We start from the raw sequence: 27,923 nt of genomic DNA on the forward strand, positions 1-27,923 counted from the left end.
CGATATACGTTGACGTTTCCCGCCGCCCCGCACCAAAAGGAGGATCGCCTTCGTGAAAGCTGAATCCCGATCCAGCCCCCGCGATTCTCGTCCTCGAGGCTATCGATGACAGTTACCGATTTAATATATCTTGGCGGTTAATCCTTGTCCATATTTTTTGTTTTTGGTACTTTCAAGGTTCAAGTTGTATTTTTTTCATTTTTTTATTGTGTCACTTTGATAAAGTTTCATTTCTTTAAAATTCCCGTGACAAAATAAGAATGAAAAACATTTGTGGCAGAAATTTTAATAATTCTTCCGATAATCACACGAAGTATTGTAAGAGAAAAGTAAACATGATTATTTCTCAGCATAATTGTTCTTATAAATTTTTAATGTATTGCATAATGATACTTTTTTATCGTTTTATTCTTCAGCTTCTTCCTTTTGTAAAAAAAATAAACGTATATTAATAACGAAAATCTTACTACAAATACTTTCATAAAATTATTGAGTAAATAAAACATTAAAGTGTTTTTTTTGCACCTTTATACGTATATCCCTTGCATTTTATATATTTATAATACAATTTATTGTACATTAGCCCTTACAGCGTATGTTTATAAAGGAGTTTTCAACGGTAAACCGCGTTTCCCTACCATCCTCGTACACTATCCGCAAGTGCGGATTCCGCGACGAAATGTCGCAGCGCTGGCCGAAAAATTTGGACGCGCGAGGAAAGCCGGCGTTACGACGCTTGTGGCTTGGCGGCGTTTCAGCCGACCGTGGATAAATGTACGAACACGTACGAGAGAAGGAGGCTGAAGAGGAAAGGATAAAAAAAACGAGGAGAGCAGGAAACCTAGGGGAAAGCTGAAATGATACGAAGTGCACGCAAGCAGGCTCGCATTACTGTTTTCGGGAATCCCGATTATGCGCATAATTGTACCTCAACATTTATCACTCCAATTTAATCATGTCTGTAAAATGTAATCTAATAATGGCATATGTGGAAGATATAATTTAAATAAAAGTCTACAAGCAGACAGTTTTTCACAAACATATTTCTGAAATATATTTCGTGATATAAGTAAAAATTCTCGAAGACAGAAACAATGTCAAATTAAGAATAAAACCGAATGACTGTAAATCAGTCTCATGACGATAAGTGTGACGATAAATGTGATGATAATAATAATGTAAGATAATCGTACAGAAGAGATTTCAGCATTAATACCGGCATTATACGACAATGCCACTAATTATTTTCTATATTACACGAACACGCTCCTCAATTAACGTCGCTAGAACGTCGACCGGTAGAGAACGGCATTCTGAATTTATGTGCCGCCGCTATTTTATCCCACCATCCCGAAATATTTTCGATTGCGCGCTCTTTTTACGATTCCCCAGGAGCCTCCGTACCCATTGTGCCCAATGGATAATCCAGCGACGGAAAGAAAGATAAAGAGCTGGGTACAGCGATGCAGTTGGAGGATCGGGGAAGAAGGGAGGCGAACGAAGGGAGACGAAGAGAGAAAGAGATAAAGAAGAAGGGAGAGAAGGAGAAGAGCAAAAGAGTGAAGGGAGGGAGTGTCGCACCAGTCGAGCAGAGAGAAGGGCCACGCTAGAAGGAAGAGAACGCGACGGAGAAAGGGTAGAGAGGGCGAAAAGAGAACAGGAGGCGGCGGAAGAGGCGCGGGAGAGAGAGGGATAGAGGGTGAGGGCTAGGACGGTTAGCGGCCGGCGCGGCTATATGTACGCGTCCTCGACCGCAGGCCTGTTTTATTTTATGAATCGCAATATTTCACGCGACAACTGGACTCGCGGGGCGCGGCCACCACTAAACTGTCTGCATACGGCCGTGTGCTTACCGCGTGTGCCACACACCGTATATACCTGGTATACGACGCACGCACCACCACCATCGGCCACCACCACCGCGTTGCATCGCGTCATGTCGCGTCGCGTCGCATCGCGACCGTCGCCGCCGCGTCGCCACCACATCGACTGCTCGACCAATGTAAAAGTCTGAAAGACGTTCGAAGAATCAGGATGTCACTTTAGATCCAAACCTAATTCATATAAAATTCATCTAAAAACGTAGATAATAGTTGAATGATTGGCGCGAGACAAGTTTGTCATAAAGATATACAACAAATGTTATTTAAAATTATTTTTTTTTCGAGTATTTAACTTGATGTGAGAGAATCGGGGTAGAATTTGGAATATGTCCAAGGTCGGTTATTGGAGGATACATGCGCAAGTACACGTCGCGACGCACAGTGCATGGGTGCGTGAGCGAGAGACGGTCTGGTCGATGCATCTGAATGCGACGAATGCGGCGCAACAGCGTCTCATTGTTTCGGCGCGGGAAGAGAGAGAGAGACGCACGAAGATCTCTTCCCGCCTTTCTCTCCCTTTCCGCGCGAATTCTCGAGTAAGCCTCCCTTTTGCCGGAACGGTCGCGCACGAGCGGTCCTGTGGGATGCGTCGAGGTGTCTACGGGGTGATCCGTAAAGACGACACCGCGCTTCGTTAACGGCGCTCGACGAGTAACGCGGCAGCTAACGCAGTTGAGGCTGCAGTTTTAGATAACTGACATAAAGTTCTGTTTGTCGAATTGTAAAAAAATCTAAGTTAAATCTAAATTAAATCTAAGTTAAATCTCATTATTATTAATATAATGCTTAGATTGTCGGTAAATTAAAAACCAATAGAATGTAACTGATCGTTGTAAAATTATTAAATGTAGTAAAGCCGGTTATAAAGTACAGAAATGAGTAATATGTTATAATTACAACGATATCATAAAGATTAAAATTGAATCCTAATTATGAAAAATTACAGTCATTTATACAATCGACATTTTTTCTTGATTAAGAAATAATTGTTTTCTATTTCAAAGAAATGCGCGTAACATAAAAAGAAGTGCAACCTGTTATACGCATAGATTCGCATCCATAACGAATTTACTACTTCGTCGAAGAAAAATATCGTACTCCGCCATCGTACTTTTTCGCCGGGGACGGTATCGGGGACCGTCGTCCAGCCAGAACGTCAACGAACGGCGGAGAGGTAACGCCAATCTCACCTAGTATGCCTATCTACGCCGATGTTTACTTGACCAGGTACGAAGGAGGTGGACGCGCCATTACTGCTACGGGAGATAAAAGATACGCGCGCACCACGCCGCGGTCCATATATGTAAATACCTCTGGGGATCTCGCGTACACGTCGTGAGGCCGTGAGTTGGGGAAGAGAGGGTTGCCGGAGGTTGGACGGAGTCGAGAGGAGAGCGGAGGAGGGACAGAGGAAGATCCTGCGGGCCCTGTTGGACCGAGGGACGAGTGGTGAACGGAGAGGGGGGGGCAAGGGTGGCGGAACACGGGGGTGGACGAAGGAGCGAAACGTACGGTCAGTAGCTCGCGTATGTAACATACTATCTTGAATATGCGCATACATCGCGAGCCGGCCGCGTATTCCGAGAATTGGTTAGGCGATCGGTTAGGCTGCGCGGGAGCTGCCTGTCTCTCCGCGCGTAATTACCTTCTTTCTTTCTTTCTTTCTGGATTCTCTCCCCCACGATTCGCCACCCGTAGCGCGACCATGGTACTCCTTTTCTGCCACCACCACCCCCCTTTCCTCCTTCGTCCCGCGGGTACCGCCATCGTCACGTTTGCCCTGGCTCCTTTTATATCCCCCTCCCTCCCCATCGCTCTCCCTCTCGCGCTGCGTCGTCCTCGCATGCAGCAGCTACGCGAGCACGCGTCTTGTTCTACAGGTAACGAACCTGGCCCTCCCCGACAAGGAAGAGAATATCGCGTTATCGTCGAACCAGAAACGCCGAACGATCGATCGCGAGGCACCGGACGTTCCATCGCGAGTTAATTAGATTATTCGGGACAGTTGCGTCCGCGCAAATCAGCACGAAGATACGAATGAATAACAATTAAGTCGTTCGTGTTGAGATCGTTGAGCGTTAAAATGGAAACTTATTGTTACATCGAGAAAAAAGGTTTTAACTCGCAGAAAGCTCAAGGAAAAATTCAGAATTGGACCTAACAATAAGACAATCGAAGATGCGATCGTAAATTACTGCAAAATACATGCATGAGAAAATTTTGTACAACTTTATTATTTTGTATTTCTGAACTGATGCGGCATCATTAATTTTCCCTGCTAGGCAACTTGTCCGACAAGTTGCCGAACCAAACACTTTATCGATAACTCTGGCGCGTATTCCCGCTCAGTAGGATTGCCATTTTGTCTGTTTCTACCGCGAGATGGGATAAGTTTGATCGGCAGTGCATTAATAACTGTAGGCGAGAGAGGTGTGAAATGGCGAACTTTGTCTTTCAATTCCAAAATCGGATAAATCCTGTCTTTAAGTGCGATCGGTTTTGACGACTTTTGTATCTTAATAGATTTCTTTTAATTAAATTTCCTTTTTTTCATTGCTGTTCATTAGTAGATATTAGTTCTATTCTTTTTCTAGTCAGGATACTTGTCAATTACATTCAGCGTGTTTCTTTGTTACAGTTTCGTTTATTATTTTAATAAAAACTCAAGCGGTATATATGAAACTGTCTCTCGGGAGTATATTCCCTTCGAATCTTCTTGTTGCTCCTTTCCCACTTCTTGCTCCGAGAGGAAATAAATCGTGCAGTTAGTAGCTCGCACGTATGACATACTATCTTGAATATGCGCATACATCGTAAGATGCATGCGTATTCTAGGAATCGCTTAATGCGCGATCCGTCGCTGTGCAAGCTCGTCTTCTTATAATTGGTTTCTTCCTTTATTTTCTTCCCTCTCTAAACCTCCACTCGATTCATTACAATTCTTTTTTTCGTCCGCCGCATACCGCAGCGCTGACCTGACCGATATGGCTCGCGTGCTTTCAACCTTATACGCGTATATTTTTGCGCATTACGAAAAACCTTGTCTGCACGCGATAACATCTCGCTACGGGGCTTCAAATCGAAACACGCTTACAGAAAGCGCATCTCACAAAGTGTCTCACAAAGATATCGTAACTTTTTTATCCAATCGCGAAGTGAATCTAATGTTGCGACGTATTTCGAAGTATTAATTAAGAATTATAAAAAATATATTTGTGAGAAATTTGTTTTACAAAAAATACTTATCCATATTTTTGTTGATAACGTGATATAAAATACATTACTAGAACGAAGCACACCTCTGGTAGATCACAAGTCTTCTACTTTCTACCAGCTGTAGAAGGATCAAAATGAAAATGCGAAAGAGATGTTACTGAAGTTTCTGATGAAATTCCCGCGTAGACGAGAATTAAGGTACATCTTAACGGTAAAGGTCAAGCCGCGAGACTTCCTAGTTGTCGCCTGTACAAGGTTTTTCCCTCGCGCTATCACACCGCGTTCCTCGTGGTCTCCCTTCACTACTACGGCGCGGTTATTCTTCCATGAACACGCCTCATCTTGGAGCTAACGAACGAGCTTGCCAACTGGCCCTCGCAGGAGATGACGCATATACTCCTTCCTGGTCGGCCCTTTTCTATTACAAGATGAAGTAAAAGCGACAAAAAGAGGTGGAGAGGGTTCTAATCAAGGTGGCTTGCTGGAACTTCTAACTCCTTTCGCTCGGAACGAGATGTCGAGTTCCAGGTACGTCGATCCCGCGTACCACGCTGCAGTAAGCTAAGCCCTGAGGAAGATTATAGGGTGTCTGCATAGAGATGGTCCGAGTTTGCCGCGGTAGTGATACCGAGAGCCTCTCGGTGGAGACTGATTTTCGGGAGGGATAAGCCCGAGCAAGATCGTAAAATTTGTCGATTAAATAATTTGAAGACTCGTCGAAACTTTACAAAACTAGTTTCGACTTTCTTAAGGCGCGCCACATAATCGTGGTCTCCACGGTGAGACACTCAAACACGAATGTAAACCGCCAAGATTATATACGAAAATTATGTCCTCCATGCATAAAATTATTTACATGGCGTTTTAATAGTAGTACAAGTATCTTTATTACACATTAGTAGTTAGAATAATTGATCTAGTTTATAGTACGTTATTCGAAAAGATTTTCAAGTATCGCGATTCAATAATCCAGAAGTTGCCAATTTTCTTAAGTGCGACAAACGCGGGATGATGCGGGAATCAGCGTCAATGAAGGGAGGAAGGAAGGAGGAGAGGAAAGGAAAAAGAGTACCAGCACGAACGATGGAGCGTGTCCCTGCTAAAGGGTTTCCCGAACGACGATGGTCAAACGTAATCCCTCGGAATGGTCGGAATCGCGGCATTAAGCGAAACCCTCGTGGTTCGTGGCCGCATGTCGAGACTTCTGGCCGGTCGTTCGGCTTCGGGGACGCCGGGTGTGAGAATAGGACGGTGGCTGGATGTTGAATAGGCGCCGTTACAGAAGGTAATGCGTGTACGGCGGAGGACCTCGAGGTGGCGGCGGAGGCGGAGGAAAGACACGGAGAGGAGAGAACCGAGGCGGCGGAGCCAAGGTGTTAACATTTGCTTTATAGCGGCCGCTCTACAGCCGGGCGATGGTTTAATACTTGTGTGTCGTACGAATGGCACACAAACACCACCATGAAGCGACCGCGGTGGCGCTCACCTGGCGCGCGTATTAAAGGGACACGGAGTATATATCCGCCGTAACGCGAGCCCGTTAAACACCGAAATGATCCGCGCTCTCCGACAGTCGCGCACGTACGTTATTCGTCGACTATTGGCAGCGAGTCTGTGCGCGCCGTTGAAAAAAAATTATTATTTTTATATAATATATCGTTGACTTACAAGAATAGATCTACATTCAGACAGGCTCTTAGTATTCATTAAAAATAACAAGCCATTAAGAATTTATTAATTTACTCTGGAAGAGAATTATTTTTTTGTAATAAAGTTTTCTCATACAAAGCTATATTACACGTATACGCATGCAATGGAAGAAAAGTGTATTTCTATGTACCACATGTTTCTCAATATGTTGTCAGAAACGACGTAATAAAATATTAAAGCTTATCGACCCGCTGATATCTGTGTATTTTAATTTTATGATATCTCGTGTTAACGCGCGTATAGACACCGCGCTCCCATATGTCGGCATTGCAGAAATATACGATGTGTACCACCGCTATATAATGGAGGTCCGTTAAATAGCGAAATGACCGGCGGGTTCATATACATTGCTATGAGATGTTAATACGACACCCGTTGTCGGGCCAACGAGCGCCCGTCTCTTCCTTCTAACCCGTTTATTTTCTCTCTTTTCCGCTCGCAACGCCTCGCAGACTAGTCTCGCTTCTTTTCTCTCGCGTTTTCGATCCGCTCTGCCTGGCCTCCTCCGCGCGTTGGGCCACGCTCCTTCGTTTTATAGTTATGCAGCGAGGACACTTTTACTATGACCGCGCGAACATTTCGCGGTTCCGGCTCGCGGCGAGGGCTTTTATTGCCGGAGGGCGTTTTTACTCCCGAATACGCTATCCTTTATTTATTACGAAACGGTCACGCTGCGGGAAAAATAGCATATGACGCGTCGAGAATGGAGAGCACAAGTCGAAAAGTTGAGGCTAGCAATATTTTAGAGAGTAAATTTATTTCGGTCGTCAATTCAGATCGATCTAAATCTAAACGATCTCGCTACGAAAAGATCGTTATTTTGCGTAAGATATATTTACTTGAATGTAAATTATTTTCCAGTTGCAAACATTTGAGATCAAAACGCGATTATAAATGCGAATGTAAATGAGCTCCTTTCCCTTTGCTGCGAACGGTACGTGCTATTTATTACAACAGAATCATTATTATCGCAGTCCAATATGCGCAATACCCCATAGCAGATAGCATAAACAATTTCTCACACGGGACACGTGTCCAACTTATAATTTCAGTGCGGTGTTTGTTCCGCAATTATTACGGAATTTTTAAATATTATTTCAATATTTCTACGATATTTCTCTAATATCATTATTTCAATACGATTTGATATTAGCAATAATGCATTTCAAGAAAACTAATAAATTAAAAACTTTCGTTTCGTCGAAAGTTTTGGCACAAGTATGTCACTTATGCATCGTAACTTTAATAATAACAATAAACAGATTGAATTGTCACTTACTTTGTGTAGAAGCCTTCTTTACAGTGCGAACAGACGAAGCTCCGGCGACGACCAGTCTTGTCCAGAGATTTCGACGAAGTGCTGCATATCCTCTGGTGAATGATGAGATGCGATCTCCTGGAGAACGAGATCGAACACTTCACGCAGGGGAAGGGCTTCTCTCCGGTATGCTGTCTGATGTGATTCCGTAGCGATGTTTTCGGAAAAGCTTTCGCGCAAGTCGGGCACTTATATTTCGGCAACAACTTGCTCGAACTGGACGCTCCTTTGTCCGTTTCTTGAACAGCACCGGCGTGCAGGGCCTCGTGAAAAATAAATTCGGCTTTGGAATCCGTCGAGAAGATGCAATCCTTGCATTTCCATTCCTTCACGCTTTCTGCCTCAGCCGCGTTCGATTTATCGTTCTTGAGACAATTACCCTCTCGCGTGTGCCTAGTGACGTCTTGTGACAGGGCGAAAACCAGGCCGCATCGAGGACATCTGGTCAAAAAAATTACGAAAAATGCCATTGAAACTATATGCGAGATACCTAATATTATTATAAATTATAGAAAAGAATTGCAAAATACTTTAAATTTGTTAAAATACTTCAGATTGTTAAAGGAAAAATTAACGAACGCTTTAAAAATATCGTATAATTAGAGAAACGATAATTCTTGCTCTATTCTACAAATGAAAAAATTACGAAGGCAATGTGTAACATCGCGCAACTGTTAAACAACGTTAAAAATTTGCCGCCGCAGAAAATAATAAATTACCTGTGGCAAATTTCCGGATGGCAAAGAAGAAGATGATTCTTATGCGCTGCGAGATTCGGCTGCTTCCGGTCGCAGTGAGGGCACTCCCGCACTGTCTCCAACAGACCTTCCTCACTCTTGCGTGCTTTTACAGCTTCCTTGTGACTAGAAGTTCGTCGGTGCAGAACCGCTTCTTGGGCGGTGGGGAAGTTCAACGAGCAGAAGGAGCAGAAGTACGGCGCCGGTTGTGCGTCCGCCACGACCTCGCCCTTTGCTTTGTCTTTGGCGACATGACTGGTCAGCTGGTGACGTTGAAGCGCGACTAGGGACCGGACGACTTGGGGGCATAGATCGCATTTGATACGTTGCTGATACACGTCCGACGCAGTGTAACTCGCGGTGTGACCGGTCTCTTTGGCGTGCAAACGCAACTGGAAGTTGTATCGGAATTGCCGATCGCAACTGCTGCAGGCTAACGTACGCTGACGACTAATTACCACCGGCACGGAGCCCTTCATCATCGATACTACGTCACGATGACTCGTACTCAGGAGGTGAGACTCCATTGTCGCATTGTCTTCGCACCAGAAGTTGCACGGAGTGCATCGGCAACTACCGCCGATCTGAGAGAGAAAAGAGAGAAAAAGAAAAAATGAAGTGGAGTCTCTTTGCGCGTGCAACCGAACGTCCGGGTGCACGAGTCAATTAAGCCCGCTTTATTCGTTTCTCATCTATTTAATGTTCGTTGGGTAATGACTCGTCGACAGGTGCAAGAATCGCACGCGTGATTGTGCATAATACGTGCATCAATGCGGACAAAAACGCGGATACGCCGATTCGAATCTTGACCCAAAAAATTCTTAGCGTCTGGCTTCTCGATGAACGAGCGGCCACTCACCTGTTCGACGGTCTTGGAGTGAAGATCAGAACGCCAATGAAGCAGGAACGTTTCCTCGGTGTTGCAGTAAAAACGACAAGGAGCGCATTGGAAGGGGCTCTGTCGTACCACGTTCGCTATGTGCTCCAGAAGGAAACGGCGTACACTCGGATTGCGAGGATTCACAAGGACACCTGACACACGGCAATGGTAATGGGAGAGCAAATGTTTACCCATTTGAGGCCTCCTCACGCGCGTGCGGCACATCTCGCAGAGAAGAATCTCCTTCTCTCTTCGACGCAGACCTTTCTTAACTTTCTTTTGCTCGGGCTCTTCTTTCGTCCTCTGATAACACAGCGTGACTTAACCGGACAGTTTGCATTAGAGATTTAAAAAATTGTCGTTCGCGCCGTTAAGAGAACTGCTATTGTTATTTACATTTGAAATATGTTTCTGCTTTTATGTATTTCCTAGAGAGTTAATGTCGCGCGATATTTTTGAAACACGGTATATCATCTCATAAATAATCGGATAGAATTTAAATCTTTACGAGTTATAAATATATAAAAAGGCGCACACAGGTTTAACTGATCTTTCTCTTCTAAGCGCAATTTTATCTGATATTTTCCCATCAATTTTAGAAATTCTTTTTAAAAGAAAGTGTTAGTGAAATAAAGATACCTATAATTGTAACTGTCGACTAGTTAATGCATAAGAATTATTTTTACCTGACAGGATAAAATTCATGTTATTTTCTATCTAATAGAAGAAGCAGTATATCTCTTAAATAAGCTAACAGAAAGTAAAAATATTGGGTTTGATGATGCGTTAACAGGTATTGAAGAGACCATTACCGTTGTAAGCGAAGTCTGCCTACGAGTGGACACTCTTCTGGATACTCTCGCGTGCGAATTTATTCCGCGTCGTAGATGGAGACCGCCGTCGAGCTCCTTAATGCTCCTTCTGGCGTGCAAATCAGAGAGCAGATGCCTGTTGTAGACCAATCGTGAGGCGAGCTTCCTGCCGCAAGGATTGCACCAATATCCCGACTCGATATCCGTTCGCGCACCCGGTACCCATTTCCCTCGCGTGTGTCCTGGCGGCGGCTGTCCGGATGTGTTCTTGCTTTCGTATTCCTCGACCTTCTGTAATGGTCAATGTCTCTTTGTCCAACAAATCGTCATCGCTCGCGCGAGAGGTCGCGTACGCTCGTAGAATCACATTGCATATCAAATTCATGATACACAGGATGATTCTCAAGACAAATCAAATTTACGTTAAAAATTCGCGCATTAACTTGATTTCATTCGCGTTATTTTTCCATTGTTTTATTTATAATACTCTTCTGAGAAAACTCATTCGTGTGCTACCTCTCGAAGCGAAAACGCCCATTTTCGAACTACAATTTATAATACGAAATTTCTCATGCTCTTGAAATAAATCTTTTTTTCTTACTTGCGATGTCTCCGTGGGTCGCCATTTTCCGCCGGTATATGTCGGTGGGGGATGTTCCTGATGATCGTCGTCCTCCTCATGCATATGCGGCATGTCCTGTGGCTGTGGCAAATCGTCAAGTCCGGGCTTCCACTTTCCACCGGTGTGATCTCGCGGTGGACGCTCCCGATTTTCGCCGTCATCCGAGTCTGAATAGGAATCCTCCTCCAATTCCTCCTCCAGTACGTCGTCCTCGGAGTCATCGTACTCCTCGAAGTCGACTCCATATCTCGCCAGCTCCTTGTTCGCGCTATTCCCCAAAGCAAGGTCGGCGAGAATACTATCGTCCAACCAACTCTGCTGATTCTCGTGCCTCTTTCGTTCGAGTGTGGTCTGCTTGAGAGACTGGATGCACAGATCCGGCGGTTCGTCCAGATCGCTGACGGCGGGTAACATGCTGTGAAGCTTATCCTTCGAGCCGGGCTCGTCACCATCCACCTGACCTTTCTGGTCCTTCTTTCTCTTGTCATCTTTCTTGAATTTTCGACTGTTATCCAGTAAAGTCGGCGCTCGCCGAGTGTTGCTCTGTAATTCCAGCGAACTGAAGAAAGCGTCCGCGTTCAGAATCTCGGGATAGGACACGGTCGTCGGCGTCGACGGTGGATCGTGAACAATCTCGATTTTAACGTTGGGCGATCGGCAGCCCGATCGACGATGCCGCACATAATTGTCGAGCCCGTGGATTGTCAAGTTACACTTGATGCAGAAATGGGTGTCATCGTCTTCTTCATAGCCCTCCATCGGTCGAGCTCAGATGAAACTGCGCTAAAATAACAGAAGTATTGTTTATTTTAATTTGAACAACTGTTGTTTTCTTCCTTAAATATTATTATTGCAATCGACCTTGTGACGCGGCAGCACGGATTGGGCTTTGGAATATTGTTATGGCTGTGAGTACGTTTATTATACAATTATCATATGAATTAAGTATTTTTAGAACATATTTTTTTCTAAATAATAATAATTAAGAACAAGAAATGCAAAGTTTGAAGAAAGACATACCTAAAATTTAACTCTAGCTTGCCACACGATCCAGTAGACCGCTAAACGTTTTTTGGTTTTCTAGTTTTCACATAACATAATTTTATAGTTTCCTTATAAGTTCAGTTTAAATTCAAATCGTTTTCTTGACCTGATATTCTCATAAACATCTTATTTAGAATTTGTATTATCAAATTCTATAGTACAAGCTTAAAAATATTAATTAGAATAAAAATGACAATGTGACAAAGTCGAGCGGTCTCACGGATCGGAGTGTAGCAAATTAAGAACTCGAAAATAAGTGTGGCTAGCTAGGGTTAATAAAAAGTTATATATTTTAAATGATTGTTTCACTTTGTAATGTTTTATACGTTTTACTTTTTAATTTTTGGAGAAATGCAATATATTATAAGTATTTCAAAAGTATATTACATAGTTTGAATTAGTTTCGGTTAAATTGTAAATCTTTATTTTATATAGAACCGAATAATACAGAAGAAAAAAAAATCTGTAAAAAAGGTGCTTTTCAGGTGTTATTTCATCTCGTTTCCTAATTTGACAGTAGGAATTCATTTGCTCGCGGTTTCAAGCGCGTGTACCTCCGCGAAGTAAATTCGAGAACCGTTTAGCCGTCATACCCTGATCACGCGTCACGCAACAACCGCGTCATGGACAGCTCGCTGAGGACAATCGCGTTAGCGAACCGCAGTGGGCAAATTGAAGGTCCGATATTCGCGCAGCAGAAGGGAAACAAGTTGACGCTTCATGCGGGCCGGGGGCAGGAAGATCGGTCGATGCCGCTTGGCCGTTATTCGGACGACGACACTTCGCCTCCCAGTCCTGGCCGCCCCTCTGCATCCCCCGCCCGTTCTCCCTTTTCGCCGCGTCCCCCCTATTCCACCGTGCAGCCCGTGCGCGTCCTCCGCATCACCCCCGCCCTTGTTGCGCCCTTTCTGTTTCCCCTTTCCGAAGTCTGCAAACCGGCAGCGACCTCGTGGCTCCGTCTCTCGTCTTATTAAGCGGAGAAAACTAGCGAATGAAATTTCCATCCGGCTCCGAAACACGCTCGTCGGTGTCGTCTCGTTTCCTCCTCTCTCTTTCTCCTCCTCTCTTCCCTTTCGCGCTCTCCCTTTCTCCTTCTTTCTTTCTGTCGATCGACTAATATCCCGCATCCCGGTTTCGTCGTCGTTCGTAGTTTACCTTTGACGTGACCGAAATTCGATTTGCATATAGTCGAGAAGTTGCAAAAATGTTTCCGTTACAACGTAACCAACTTAGCGCCCGGGTTAACCGCCCTCGATCGGATGTTGAATATCACGCGTGGCCGCATAACAGAAGGGATCCGAACGAGCGGACTTCGTGGATTATTCCCCTGTTGCCGATATACCTTTAAAGAGTAAACTTCGGATCAAATTCCACGGAGAATTTTTTGCAATTCGTTTTCCCAATATCAGACTCTGTAACGGAAACTGTTGAAGCAAGACAATGTATTGTAATCTTATTATTTGCAGCAGCCATAATATTCGATAATTTTCTCGCAGATATTCCAAGATACCTCTTGACTCTACATAAATTTAATACACCGTATGTGACATTCTGAAACGTTCTACATTTGAAAGAATGCACTTGCGAATTTATGTATGACGTTTTTTCTCCAATAACAGTCTATCAATATCAAGAAACATCTCTTATGTAATTTGCTAATAAAACAACTCTTTCAAAATTTAAATTAATTTATCAGAAAATTAGCTTTTTGAGCAATTAATTTAGAATATTCTTCCAATGACAAAAATCGAACCATCAAAGATAGCCTTAAGAATAACGGCAAATATGTTGTATATTTGCAGTAATCACGGAATTAATGGATCGAGCTATTCTCTGATGTCAACTATAAGCAAAACTAACTTGATAAATCAACAGTAAACAGGCCTTAATAAGAGACGGATTAGATACCCCTCGAAACTCGAACGATTCCGCGCAAATCCGTCGTGTCACGTATGTAACACGTGTACGACATTAATAAGAAGGACGATTGGCCACGAGTATCGCGGATAAACCGGACGGTCAGATGCGCGCCGAGATTTACGAGTATTTGCCGAAAAAACAACGGCCGTTAATTGGGTGATGTCTGCGTGAAAGTGGCTGAAGCACCGATACGTCAATGTAATATCCATGGTCGAAGCACTTCCAGTGCTGCTCGTTGTCGCCGTTGATCGAGGGTCGTCGATGACTAATCCCTAATTACCGATCGCGGTGCGGAAAAAGGATGCGCACCTGCTGCCAACGATGTAACGTGTAAACGCGAGATTGCCCCTCAAAACGATCTGATCGTGAAGAGAAAGACAAGGAAACGCGAGAAATAAATAATACTTGATAAAATTTAATTTGCCGCATAATTCGATACCGATTTATCGCAATAGCGTATTATTATAAATTTTACTGTGCCAGATTAATATATTATATACACAAGTTTTTCCGCAGCTGCATTATTTTAATATTTATAATTTGCATCTCCCAAAACTTATATTTCTATATACAGATGGACATACGAAGGAGTAAAAATATAAAATAATTTTGTGTTATATGAATATCATAGACAGAGAGATACACATCCTAGAATTTTAATAGTATACTATAAAATTAAGAAGTGTCTTGTGCTGTAAAAAAACTAATTATTTTATAGAATAACATCTCTCTCTCTCTCTCTCTCTCTCTCTCTCTCTCTCTCTCTTTATATGTATATATATATATATATATATATATATATATATATTTTAGCTGCAACTAACAATGATTCGCTAAAGTAAAATGGCCAACGCGATCATGGGGAACGGTATCTACTGCGCCTTCGATCATCATCACTAATCTGGCCAGAATGATCGAGGGTCCCGCACCCTCTCTCGCTCTTAATGTCTGCTATAATTAACAATAATCAGATCTCTCGGACACGAATGTGTCGGTTTCGTACAACCCCGTCACCGAAATCGAAGTCCGAATAGAGCGAGCGGAATAAGACGACGACGAAGACGACGGAGAGAAGGATCCTTGCGGGACTCGTCGAACGAAATTAGACGATCCCGATCTGAAGCCGTAAGCGACCACGGGTTCCATTCCCGTGGACTCTCTTAACCTCCTTTTCATCGCTCTCCTCCTCATCCCGGTTCGAGAACGATGAGATCCACCGAGTGATCGTATATGAAATCGACTGAATCTCCCTAACGTAATTCTGCTAGACTTGTTTGTATTTGTAAGAAAAACGGCGAACGTTCGGTTCTCTTTGTCTCCAATTACAATTTCGGCGAGCCATTTATTGTCCCGTTTCGATCTTTCGCCGTTAGGACTGGAGTTTGATAGGAATAATACGCGAGGGGATCGATCCTTTTCAATTTCTAACTTCGTCACATAACGCTCCTCCTTCAATTTACATTCAATCATTGCACATACTCTGTCCAAAGAAATTTAATTCTAGGTTTTTTTACGTAATAACAAATAGTAAACTATTGCACTTTATATTCGTACATGAATTATTGTGCCAAATATTCGATATAATTTTATATAAAGTGACGACTCAATACATGTATAAAAAAATCTGTCTTTATTAATAATTTCTATAAGACTTGAGCAATCCCAGGTAAACGAAAGATGTATCGCAAATCTCTGAGTTTGTTTATAGCCGATGCTGGGAAAGAAGCGGTCTCGGACAAAGGCCCGCGTTATCGGACGGACGGGTAGTGTCCGCGAAAGCTGGTTACGCCGCAAGTACCATTCAATGTTTCGTACACTCGCTAAGAAGTGGCGAGTACACCCTTTCGACTTCGGTCGTCCGAGGCATACCAACTAGGTACTAGGTGACCCTCCGTAGGGTCAACCGAGGACCCGGAAACTGTAGCAAGGTGAGCTCGCCGCATGCGAGCGTCCGGCTAGCGGGGGAGGGGGGGAAGGGAAGGGGCCTGCTTGCCTGAGAAAGGACATGGACCGGAGGTAGACGCAGGGGGATGCAAGGTCCGGGGAATATTGAGCCGCTCCGTTAATGTTTATAACGACGTTAGACGTTGGTGTCCCCGACGCGCGTGTATAGGTGCCACGGGATAGGTAGAGAGGTGGCTTCGGCCACCCTTCGCCGTAGCCACTGTCTCTTTTTCTCCCCAGGCCCACTGCTCTCGCTCTCCGGTACCGAGTCTCTCTTTCTCTCCCTTTCTCTCTCTCTCTCTGTCTTTCTCTTTCTCCTCCTCGCAACGGTGGCGGCGGCAGTGGCAGCGCCGGCAGCAGGACAGGAACTGACATAAGCGCGCGAGTGTGTATGTAGAGCACGTACTCGGGGGCTCTCCAGTTCGACGGAGTAGGTGGAGGGTGGGTGGTCGTGGGGACCCCTGCGTCGGGGGCGGCGGGGGGAGGGGGCCGGGATGGCGGGTGAGTGGGTGGTTGAAGGTGGCGGAGGAGGAAGAGGAGAGGGTGGGCTGCATTCTAGCAATGGGATGAGGGAGCCTCTGTCTAATCGATGCCGCGGCGGTGCGCGCTCGCCCCGCTGGCTATTACGCACCTTAATGTCCTTTTCCCTCGACCCCCTGCCCCCTTCTCTTCTGCCGCCCGCCGGTTCCTTTCCTCCCCCCGTCCGGCCAGCCACCCACTCGACGGCCCTCGCGTCGTCCTCCTCCACCTTCGACGCCGCGCCACCCGCCGCTATGCCGCCGTTGCCGTCGTCGGCGCTCCTTCTCGCTCCTTCACCCTTATTCCGCAGCTTCTCACGGCGGCCGCCGTCCTTCTCCCGCCCGCCGCTTTCCTTTCGTTCTCTCCGGCACCGAGAGAGAGGCGGCCATGACACGTGTCAATCTACCGCAGACGCCCGATCGATACCGACGGACCTCGGCTTCTCTTTCACTCTGTCTTTCTCTCTCTCTCTTTCTCGACGCTCCTCCGCCTCTTCCTTCGCCGTACTGCCGACAACTGCCACCCCCCCGTCACCTTCCTCAACCAACTCCCCCTCCCCCTTTATCACCTCCCGGTAGCCGCCGCGCACCCTGCAACGAAGCTTCTATACGAATGCTGGCGCTGTATGCTAGGCTAGCACTCAACGTCTGACCTGCTGTCTCCATCGGGATCCTCTCTATCCGTACATCCAAGAAGCTTCGAATTCAGTCCAAATGTTTTCGAGTTTGACCAATCGGGACGAGATCTCGGTCGTCGAGATCTACGTCGCTTGGGATCTAAATGGGACGATGTGTTTTGTAGGTAGAGAGTATAAAAAGAGGTCTTCTCTTACGCGGAGGCATTTGCCCCTTTAAGGATATCCATTTAAAGACGTTCGATTCGAGGGACGTTCGGCAGCGGCAAGGAATGCGGCTTCCGCTGACAGATTTAATGTGGTTACCCGAAGAACACCAGATTCTAAGTTAAAAGGATGTTAGGCGGTCAGTAACTTCGCGGAACAAACTTCTTGCGTGGCCAGAACTTTCTCGTAAAGTGCACGATTATTCATAACGGCTGAAAGAAAAGAGCCGCACAAAGTAAGTATTCTGAAATGCGTGCGTTTCCATTGAGAAAAAGATCGTTTCCATAGTAAGTTGTCTATTTTATTTCGTAGACATGATTAAACGACACAAAATCAAAAACGTCAAAATAAGAACATTAACATTTTATATAATACATTATAAATCCGGCAGATAAACTTGTTATACAGAACGTTTCGATAAGCAGTGATAGGAATTTTTTTGCGCACCGTAAAAGAAGTAAAATTTCATGCGCACAATTTATTTTTTCTTTATTTATTTACTTGTAAAACAAAACTACATCTTAGCACGTTATTGCACACAAACACACTATACTATGTTCTGAATATTATTTTGCTATATATACAAAAAATGGGATGTATTTACGAAAAAATATATTAATTTCGATAGTTATTTAAGTAAAAAAACCTTTCCCAGTTATATTACTTCAAAGCAACAACACTACGTCAAGTTTCATAGATACGCGTGAGTTAAAAATAGCTACAGCTTTAATGGACAATCTAATGCCTGCAATCAATGTCACAAAGTAATAATGACTAGATTCTCCGTCCGCAACCCTCGTGAAAAAAATAGAACGCGCGATCTAGACCACCCTCGCAATCCAGAAACGACCTCTCGATCGAGTCGTAAAACTTTTATTTCTGCCTAACAAACGCGTATCGCTTATTTATAATAGTACAGACAGAAAAAGTCTATCAACTATTTCAACTCTTTGAGAGAGAGAAAAAGAAAGAGAGAAAGAGAGAGAGAGAGAGAGAGAAAAAAAAATCGGCGTGTATAATTTTTTAAAAAATTGGTGTTTACGCATGCATACAATAAATACAATATCGTTGTTATAAGATATACAATTATAAATTTAAGAAAATTATTTTAAAAGAGAAAAGAGTGAGGGATTTATTTAAATCCCAAGCATTAAATAGATAAGATTAAGCTTTATACGTGAAGCATATTGTAAGAAGTTGTTAAAACCAGAAAAAAAGAAAAATTAAGCAGTAATAAAATGTATTTCAGTGTTACTTTTACTACGTAAATTAATTCTTATATCTCATTTAAATGGCCACTTTAGTATCATAATTAAGCAGTGTGAAATTAATTTTTCTTTGATATCGAAGTGTTCCTTGCGCAAGTAGCAGGATTAATTGCGTTAAGAGAATGTCGACGTGCATGAACGAATTACAGCGCGATAACGTTCCTTACAAAAGTGGGGAGATAAATTAACGTCTTCCATCCACACCAACAGTCCGCTTGCGTTTCTGGTACTTTACACTCGCCAAGTTCACAATATTATCGCTCGTACCACTATGAAAAATTATACCATGTCGCGTGTACGAGCCCGGATAGAGTCCGCGTTGCAACCGTAACTTTTTAACGCGGACAAAAATATGCCGGTGCTCAGACCGAAACGTAATGAAACATAAGAATAAAATATGCGAAATGATAAGTAATTACAAAAATCCAATTTCCTGCACAATTGACGCTCTTGCATTCTATTCCAGATCATAGATTGTAGATAAATATTACTAAAAAATTGTTTATCATCTTGAAAAACTTAGCAAAACTACTATTGATTGAGAAGGATAAAAAATATTAGAAAAATCCTTGTTATGTTTTTTAAAGATAATACTTGTCTATTCTTAGAAATAAAGATAAAGCATAATATCTTTGATTAAACAGTAATTAATTTTGGTTCCCACAAAATTGGAATAATACGTTAAGCAACCGTAGTAATGCACAAGCGTACTATTAATTTTTCTTTTAAGAGTTATGTCATTTTCTGATACTTTAATCATACACACTCTTCTCCGCGTGTAGTTATTTTGTAACAATTTAACTATTCAATATTGAATAAATATCATGGAAGGCAGTAATTCGAAATATAATATTTATCTCAATTTTTCATAAGTCGAGACAGTGTAAATGTCTCGTATTAAACTTTGTAGTTCACCATTCTTCTGGGTTTGATATCAGCACCTATCAGAATATATATCAATTTCTAATTGCATTTCTAACGCACATGACCGGATGTAATTCATAGATTCTCGGATGCTTCGTATATAGTTATTGTCAAAATCACGTGATAGACAAGCTCCATCAGCGATCTAAAAAAAAAAAAAAAATGCGCAACGAACGGACCGTGGGGGGTTCATCTGCGACTTCTCCATGTCGAAACATCGCGGCAATTATTTTCAAACAGGCCGCCTCCGGTCGGTCAATCTTCTCACCGGTACCCGAAGGTATTCTAATCGCCGACTCGATCGCTCGCTCCGGCTATTTTTGAGACTACGCGAAGGTTACTTTGTTGGAAATGCGACCTTCCCATCTCGCTCTTGCCCCCCTTTCGTTCGAGCCCGACGAGAACCTTTCTATTCTACCTCGTACCTCGCCCTTCTCGCTTACCGACTTTCCTTTCGACGCTCGAGAAACGAGTGCGGGATAATTCATGGAGGTCTCGGGGAAAAGGAGGAATTCGGTGGAATAGAGAAGAAGATGGAGAGAAAGGAAAAAAGAGAGGTGACGCTTTCTTCGCACGGTGCATCACATAGAAGAATAAGTCGTCCTCGTCCTTTACTCCCGTTGCCCAATTTTCGCTAGTCCGAAAATTGCTCTTCGGTAAGTGACACGATTCTAACGAATTTCCCCTGTCATCTCTCATTGACTCAATTGAGTTTGCAAAATAAATGGTACAAAATATGCGCATCTTTTTCTAGCAGGATGGAAAAAATAGAAGAGTGTAAAAAAAGTGAGAGGAGAGGAAAGTGATAAAAAAAAAAAAATGTAAACGCCTGTAACTCTCACACAGATGCAATTCGATTCGGCAAAAAACGCGGGGTATTTAGCTGGCGGCAACCGACGTCTGTAAACTATTTCGTATACGCGATTTTTTCAGCCGAATTTATGGTCGCGAGAAGCGAAATGTCGATAGTAGATCTATTTTCAAGCGTGCCGTGTGCGTACGTCCGTCGTATGGTGTTATCCGCGATCCGCGCATAGACACAATCGCACACGCGCATACGCATACAAACACGACCGCCCACGCAAAACGTCAGTTCTGCTATTCGATTCTTATTGCGCCGCTGTGTTTTAGGATTTTTCAAACAAATCAGAGGTATTTGTCGGACGTGCCAAATGTAAAAATTCCGTAGCGCTCGTATAAATATCGCAATAAGCGATGCAGACTCTGTTTGCGTATGTGCAATCTTATTCCCCGACTTTATTCCACATTCCTATATTGCTGCTATAAAATTTCTTATTCTTTATATATTAAATTAAATAAAAAATTTTTCACAATTATTGCATCTATGTCTCGCTTTTCTATTGCATTTATGTCTCTGAAAACGTTTCTGGTGTAGGGTGGACCATCGAAGGAAACAGTAAATTCGTCCGACAATCCACACAAGTCTCAAGCAAAGGTTTACAAAAGCGCAAGATTAAATGATTGACAGAATAAGTCTCGTCAGTACATTGTAAAACCGAATACTACTCCGTTTAGATATCGCACCAGCGTTACATCGGGATTATCGATATCCCCTATCGTTATCTGACAGATTGACGGCTCGGGCTGACAGCAAACACACGCTCGCACGCCCACGCGGATTTCGACGCGGGGATCAAGATCTAGGAGGATTGTCGCGATATTATAAGATCGGCGCTGCCGCCGCAGATACAGCTATATAGGGGACTTTATTTTACGAGGTGCACTTATTTCGGCCCCGCAGGGGGCTGGTGGCTGTACCGGCAAGTAGACACACGTACACAAGCGAGTGCACACATGAATCTACGCGCGACAGACTTGTACGCTGACCCACATTGTCATTGCGTAACGGGCCGTCTTTCGAAATATTCGCAAGTTTTAGTGCCTCCGGGTGCGTCTACCGACATCGGCGACGATCGTAAAAGGGACCCCCGCAGTCAACGGTAGGAGACGCAGACGCGTCTATTGCGTTGCACATACACAAGATCGTTTTTCAGCCACTCGCAACGGCGTTGTATAAGCATGAAAAAAAAGTTTACTATCTCATCAACTGTTAGACAAAGATATCGTGTGTATATATGTATATATATATATATGTTGGAAACTTATATTATATTTATATGTATATCTGTGGAAAAAGTATATTCCTTAGTCGCGAAAATTAGACTTTAAAATATTTCATTTTATTTATGTTTCTAAAAAATTATGCTTGTTTGTTTGTAGAGATTCCATACGAGCTGAGTCTTTGACATTAATGATTAATTCTGTTTTTAACGAGGCGGCGGCAATATTTTTAAGAGAAATAAAACGCATAATCGCGACATTAGCTGTTTTCCTCGGGGAACGCGGCCATATCGTTTTCCGACCAATACTGACCGTGTACAATGCTCTGAGTTGCACTGGTTGGATAAAGTTTACCGTTGGTAAGACGTCGGAAGAAATATTAGCCTGGACGGAACCTTTCGTATAGAGGAAAGTTATCGCGAAGTTATGAGAGCCGTCAAACATACAAGTTAATGATTTATTGAGGAATTTATTTCATGAATCTAAGGTGACTGCGAGATACGTACTTTCTTCGGCAAGCGGACGTTGTTGTCGGCATACCCGGCTAGCCTTTCACCTCTTTGAGCCAAATATCGCGAATGCGGTATCGCGAATGAATCTTACATCGCAACGCTCACACAAGAACAGGAATTCACGTTTGCTCGCGTATATTTTTACGGGCTCTTATAAGCTGGGCGCTGCTGTCGTCCATATTAAAAACCAAACTGAGAAGAATCGTGCTTGTTTCAGATTTGTTAATAGTGTGACAAAGTTAGCAATATTAAAAATTAAAGATATTATGTGAATTAAGTTAGAAGATACATATTACTAACATGACCAAAAATCGCAAGATAGGTTTTTCTAAAAGATTTTGTTTTACAATAAATTTAATTTGGATTTTAGGTATTAAAATATTTAAAAATATGCTGAACAATATTGATTTTATGTAATTGTCATTTAGCTTATTTATTAGTTGACACATTGGTCGCGTTGAGCTGCCGTTAAAAAATCCTCGTGAATAAACAAGCAAAAGTTTATTTTTATATTCATCCAATATATCTTGTATATTTATTATCTCTGACCACTGCTTCGTTTATTTCATAAATTTTTGCAAATATTCGATCAAATTCAACATAAATGTATAGTATAGAAAAGAACCAACGAATTCAGGTTGTAGCCAAGTTATCCGGCAACGTCATCTAAATAAATTTGAAATAGAGAAAAAGAACATTATAAAATTATTAACTAATATGAGTACGCAAATGATCCGTACATTAATTTCATTATATAGGATATACTTCTCTTTTTCATTTATTCATATATTTCATTTATTAAATATAAATATATAGTTCAATAAGAAACACGTTAATTATAAATTTTCATGTACGTCATTAGTTATCTTTAATTCAGGGGTGGTTTAAATCATATGATGATATGATATAGTTCATATAACGCATAAATCCTAATAATTATGATTGTTAGGATAAGATGAAGATTATAAATGTCTAAAAATTATCCATATGTTATGTAAATTTTCATTGCAAACAAAATATCTGTATTATACCTGTCCTCCCCGTCGACATATCCACCGACATATGCTCCAAAAAAAAAAAAACTATCATAGCATTACGGAAAAATTGTTGCCTCCCTTTGGAACGCTTCTGTCTCCGTGGAAATGAGAGCCAGGCGCCATAATCATAAACCAAGGTACATCTGCATGCGCGCTAACGAAAAGCCCATAAGTACGGCTATACCCTCGCGAATCCAGCAGGAAGTGCGCCAGAAAACAAATAGGAGAGAAAAACAAGAACAAAGGGGAAAAAAGGAAAGAAAAACCTAGCGTCGTTAATATCCGATCCGCGGGCGAGCTCGCCGAAACGACAGACGACCGCCGGTAAATTGGGCGTTGGTGCACTTTTAATTGACAGGAATGTTTAGCGGTAATGAACGCGTGCCGGATGGAAGGAGCGAAGGATAAGCCGGGGAGCGTATGCCGACGGTAGCAGTAGTGTCGTCAACGACGACGACGACGACGACAAGAAAGAAACAGCCCAGCGCCAGGACCACGACTAGATAGAGACACGGAGGCAGAAGCATAAACATCCTCGGCCCTCGGTGGCGGCGGTGGCGGCGGCAGGGGTGCAGCGCGCACGTTCCGCACTGTGGGCGTCGCCGTTCGGTTCCTACCACGACGGTAAGGGTGTTCTATGACGCTATAGATCATGCGGGCTCCGCCTGGTGGGCGGAGACTGCCCGCCAGTTGGTACGGTTCACCCCGCAACACTGCCAATGTTGCCAGCGCCTCCACCGGTGCCCGCCAAAACGAGCCTCTCAAATCGAGATAGTACGAATCACCGGATTCTTTGAAAATAATATTTTCGAGGGATTTTTTCGGAGCTAAAGGGGATTCAGGAAAGCGGAACAACGAATCACTGATTGAAGGAAGCGATGAGAGAAAAGAAAGTAGTTCAGAAATGAAGAATGAATATCTTTCGTGTAATAAGATGTTGAGAATGACTGCATCTCATTATTTCTTCGCAGTTTTTATACTGATGGATTTTTAAATAATTTATTGATGTGATATAACATTTACTGTGTTATATTTAAATTATTTATTGAATGATAGTCATGAATAAATTTGTTAACACATTATAATATGAAACTTTTGTAAATTATCTACACAATAACTAAAAATATTAGCATAAATCGCAGAAACTTAACTCCAAGGAAAATCGTGAAAGTCGAAAGCTACTGTACCATATCAGATACTATTTTTATTATATTTGAAGAAACAGAGAAAAACAATAATTTTTGTAAATATTGAAAAATCTTTTAACAACATTGCACGTTCGTTAATTATCTGCTAACTTTCGACATTGGCTACCCGATTTCGCCTAGCATTAAAAAAATTAATAAATGCAGCACGTTGCAAAGTACAAGCAGATATATCCTCTTCTTTTTAATAAAAAAGACGTTTACAGCAAAACTTTAAAACTGTTGATAATGCAACATTAAGCTTTAACTTATCACTATTTTCCAATGCTTTGTATTTAGTAAAAAAAGTAGTTTTTTAATTAATATCTAATTTTCTACTAAACACCTTCTAGCAATCTCCTAACTTCCAGCAACATTCAATTAAATTGATATCATATTTTTCTACACATAAATGTATCTAAATATTGTGAAATATACATAAACATTGCTACTAATCAAGAAAGAAGCATTCGGCACGCCCAGAATCTCTAACGTAACAAACTTTGTATCTTTATACAGCTACTGTGCGTTTTGAGGTTAGATCTCGGAATATTCAGTAATACGGTCGATAGCGTTATCTCTCGATCTATCCACGAATTGCCCTTGTAATTCGCTAACAAACAATGGTGATCGAGTACTCACCTCGACCAGCAGGAGTCTGCTACACGGTTTTCCTCGTGAAAATCTCGAGAAACTCCTAGGTGTGGCTCCGCGTCGCCGTAGTACCGTAGTTCGTTGTGCAACAGCGCCCCGCGCGGCTGCAATCAGAACCATCACGGCTACAGCGACGTCCTCCCCCCCTCGTGCACCTCCCTCGTGGAGCGACATAGTCGGGGACCCCGCCTCCTTTTCTGACCTCCCCCGTGCGCGCGAGCGTACTTGTAATCCTATAGATCTGTCGACAGGCCTTCCCGATCCGGTTGGTTCCTTTTTTCATTCAGTACCTCGCACAGTCTCTGTCCGAAAATCCCGTGGCCCGGATGATAGCTCGCGAAAAAGCGGGGAACGCGATAAAAATTCGCGGCATTCCGCGACGGGGGACGCGTGGGTGCCACGTCGCGGCCACGTTGCAGCGGGCAGCGCATCCGCCAGCGTCTGGTGCATTCGCAGACGAGAGTGGCTGGCTCTTGCGCCGTCGCTGGCGCGGCGCGGGGGCCCCTCGCGTCGCGTCGGCTCGCGTTGCGTCGCGACGCGCGTGTATGGGTAAAGCCGAGAGGAACGACGGAACACAAGACGCACGCCCCCTCCTCCCCCACGGGTTTCGCTCATTCACTCTGGTACACTTCGCCCGGCGGCGGTCCCTCCGCCGCGATCCCCTCCCCGCCCCCTCGCGGCTTCGTCGGCCGCCTCGTTCGCGGGCCGCGGACGCGATCGCGGCCGCCGCGGCGGAGAGAAAGAATGAGGGCGACGGAAGGCGGGAAAGGAGAGGTCGAGCGGGCGCGCGAGTGTGAGGCCAGGCAAGGAAGAGCGGGTGAGCGAGGAAACGAGAACGGGCGTTGGAGGAGGGAAAGAGGACTACTACTACTCCTGGGGTTCCCCCCCACCACACGGCCTGCCGCCGCGACGCCAGTCCGTAGTCAGTCAGCGCTGGACCGCCGCCCGCTCGATTTCGCGATCCACGAACGACGGTAGCCACCACCTCCACCTCCTCCCCGCTTCTTTTCCGTCTACCGCGTTCCGGATCTTTCGCTCTTTCTCTCTCTCTCTCTCTCTCCCTCTCTCTTTTTCTCTTTCTTTATCTCTCTCTCCCGCGCGTATCTTTCTTCTCTTTTCGTCCGTCCGCTCTTTGCTGCCGCGTTTATATCCTCTTTATCTATTTACACGTGTTTTCTCTCGCTTGTTTCGTAGTTAATGTAGTTATCTGTCCGATTATCTCTTTCTTTCTACCTTTTTCTATCTTTGTCTTTCATTGTTTCGATACATACGCGGAGCATCGTGCGCGCGTCGCGAGTGGATGCGAGCGCGTCGTCGTGGAGAGATTATCGCATGATTATCGAGATTCCTTCTCTCCCCCTCTTCCCTTCTTCGATCTATCCGTGAGACATCTCTTGGCGCGATCCCGATAGCGGTCGTTGGCAACGAGCATCGCGTGAACCGGTGTGAAACGCGGCGACCGATCGGGAAAGTGACGAGTGAGACTGATGATTGCTTGCAGAGAAAAGTGGTGAACCAGGGGGTTGGTGCACGAGTACGGAGTAAATCGGCCCAGTACCGCGAGATCGGAAATTGCCCGCGAATATCAGTGCGATAACACCGGCGGAGAATGCAGTGACGATAGCCCAATAGCAATCAATTCAACCGTCGATACGTCGACGCGAGTCATCAACGCGAGTACAGATGATTTCGCAGGGGTGAGAGAGAAAGAGAGAAGAAAACATCCCAGGAACTTCGCGGTTTCCGGTCGCGCTCCGAAATCCGACGAGTGTATTGTCGCTCTGCCTCGCGATCGGTTACGTGTGAACATACCTTACGTAAGGTGCACAAGTGCCGCGAGCCTCCTCCTCATAGAATGACAGCGATCGCGAGGATCGCGTCACTGACGACGAGCGGGTCGTCGGCGATCACGATGAGGTAGTGGTCGTCGGGACACGTGTCGGTTAGGGGTGACCGCAAGTGTATTGAACGGAGGAGGAAGAGGCAAGACTTATCCCAACGGGTTATCTCGGAGTAAGATACTCGAAGGATATTTTCTCTCGGTGCTCCCGACCTCGCTTCGACTTCTTGGGGACCAACCGATCGCAGTCGCAGGCGACGAGAACCTGGAGGCCGCACGGATAATCGAGCACTCCCGAAGGACGCAGATGCCCCGAAGGAAACAGCACGCACCGCAACGCATGAAATGTGAGTCAAGACAGAACCAAGACTCGAGCCAAGATTTAACCGGCGACGGTGGAAACGAGGTTCGCCGATCGACCCCGATCGGGAAGCGATGAGACAAGATGCACAGTTTTTGAATTTTACAAATCGAACGAGGAACAATAAATTTCGGCGTTAATCGTCGTTGATTTTTACAAATTAAAATACTCGCCAATCACCTGAATTCTCGTCTAGACTCGATTTTCGCCAAGTTTTCCTCGCGCCAGAAAGATAACGCGGAGCAATTCACGTGTGACAAAGTTCGATCGAAAAGCCGGCGTTCCACCGTCGCTGATTCGTCGAGCGAACTCGCGGAGCCACGTGGAATACCACGTGGAATGCGGCGTGATTTCGGAAGTAATCGTGGGGAATTCCACGCGCGCGATTGTCCGCGTTTATTTTCTTCCGACGTGATTAATTATTTTCTCCGTGCCGCGCTGACGAGAACGTTTGACGCGTACGAAAATTCAAGCGAAGTGTGCGAGACGGCGGGGGGCACGATTGAATTGTTATCCGATGATCGTCATCGTGCACCGAGCGCCGTCACGTCACGGGATAAAATTCTCGACGCGTTATAGCCAGCGATTTACTGCAATTCTGTGTTTATGGATTAA

At 44.1% G+C, this 27,923-nt stretch overlaps 2 protein-coding genes across 9 annotated transcripts in view; one reads left to right on the forward strand and one right to left on the reverse strand.

Annotated features, from left to right (window-relative positions):
* The window catches only part of LOC139812757 (uncharacterized), a 68,215-nt gene that overhangs the window by 17,875 nt on the left and 22,417 nt on the right, over nucleotides 1-27,923 (reverse strand). For 2 of the 7 annotated variants that reach the window (XM_071777838.1, XM_071777840.1), the window contains 5 exons: nucleotides 11,158-11,961; nucleotides 10,557-10,847; nucleotides 9,724-10,047; nucleotides 8,847-9,448; nucleotides 8,089-8,568 (listed from right to left, as the gene is read on the reverse strand). In XM_071777838.1, the coding sequence (XP_071633939.1) occupies nucleotides 8,089-8,568; nucleotides 8,847-9,448; nucleotides 9,724-10,047; nucleotides 10,557-10,847; nucleotides 11,158-11,937 (2,477 nt within the window). In that variant the 5' untranslated portion in view covers nucleotides 11,938-11,961. Of the gene's footprint in view, nucleotides 1-8,088; nucleotides 8,569-8,846; nucleotides 9,449-9,723; nucleotides 10,048-10,556; nucleotides 10,848-11,157; nucleotides 11,962-22,226; nucleotides 22,323-23,263; nucleotides 23,285-25,095; nucleotides 25,252-27,923 lie in introns of those variants that run through there. The other 5 variants (XM_071777844.1, XM_071777837.1, XM_071777843.1 and 2 more) reach the window with 5 other exon arrangements.
* Nucleotides 25,829-27,923, forward strand: part of Tio (zinc finger domain-containing protein tiptop) — a 149,374-nt gene continuing 147,279 nt past the window's right edge. Inside the window, exons 1-2 of one of the 2 annotated variants that reach the window (XM_071777834.1) lie at nucleotides 25,829-26,081; nucleotides 26,609-27,294. Coding sequence is in view for 1 of the 2 variants with exons in the window: in XM_071777836.1 (XP_071633937.1) it covers nucleotides 27,255-27,294 (40 nt within the window). In the remaining variant the exon portion in view is untranslated. Of the gene's footprint in view, nucleotides 27,295-27,923 lie in introns of both variants that reach the window. The other variant, XM_071777836.1, reaches the window with a different exon arrangement.

Source organism: Temnothorax longispinosus, chromosome 5 (genome assembly GCF_030848805.1).
Source record: "Temnothorax longispinosus isolate EJ_2023e chromosome 5, Tlon_JGU_v1, whole genome shotgun sequence".
Lineage (NCBI taxonomy): Eukaryota > Metazoa > Arthropoda > Insecta > Hymenoptera > Formicidae > Temnothorax > Temnothorax longispinosus.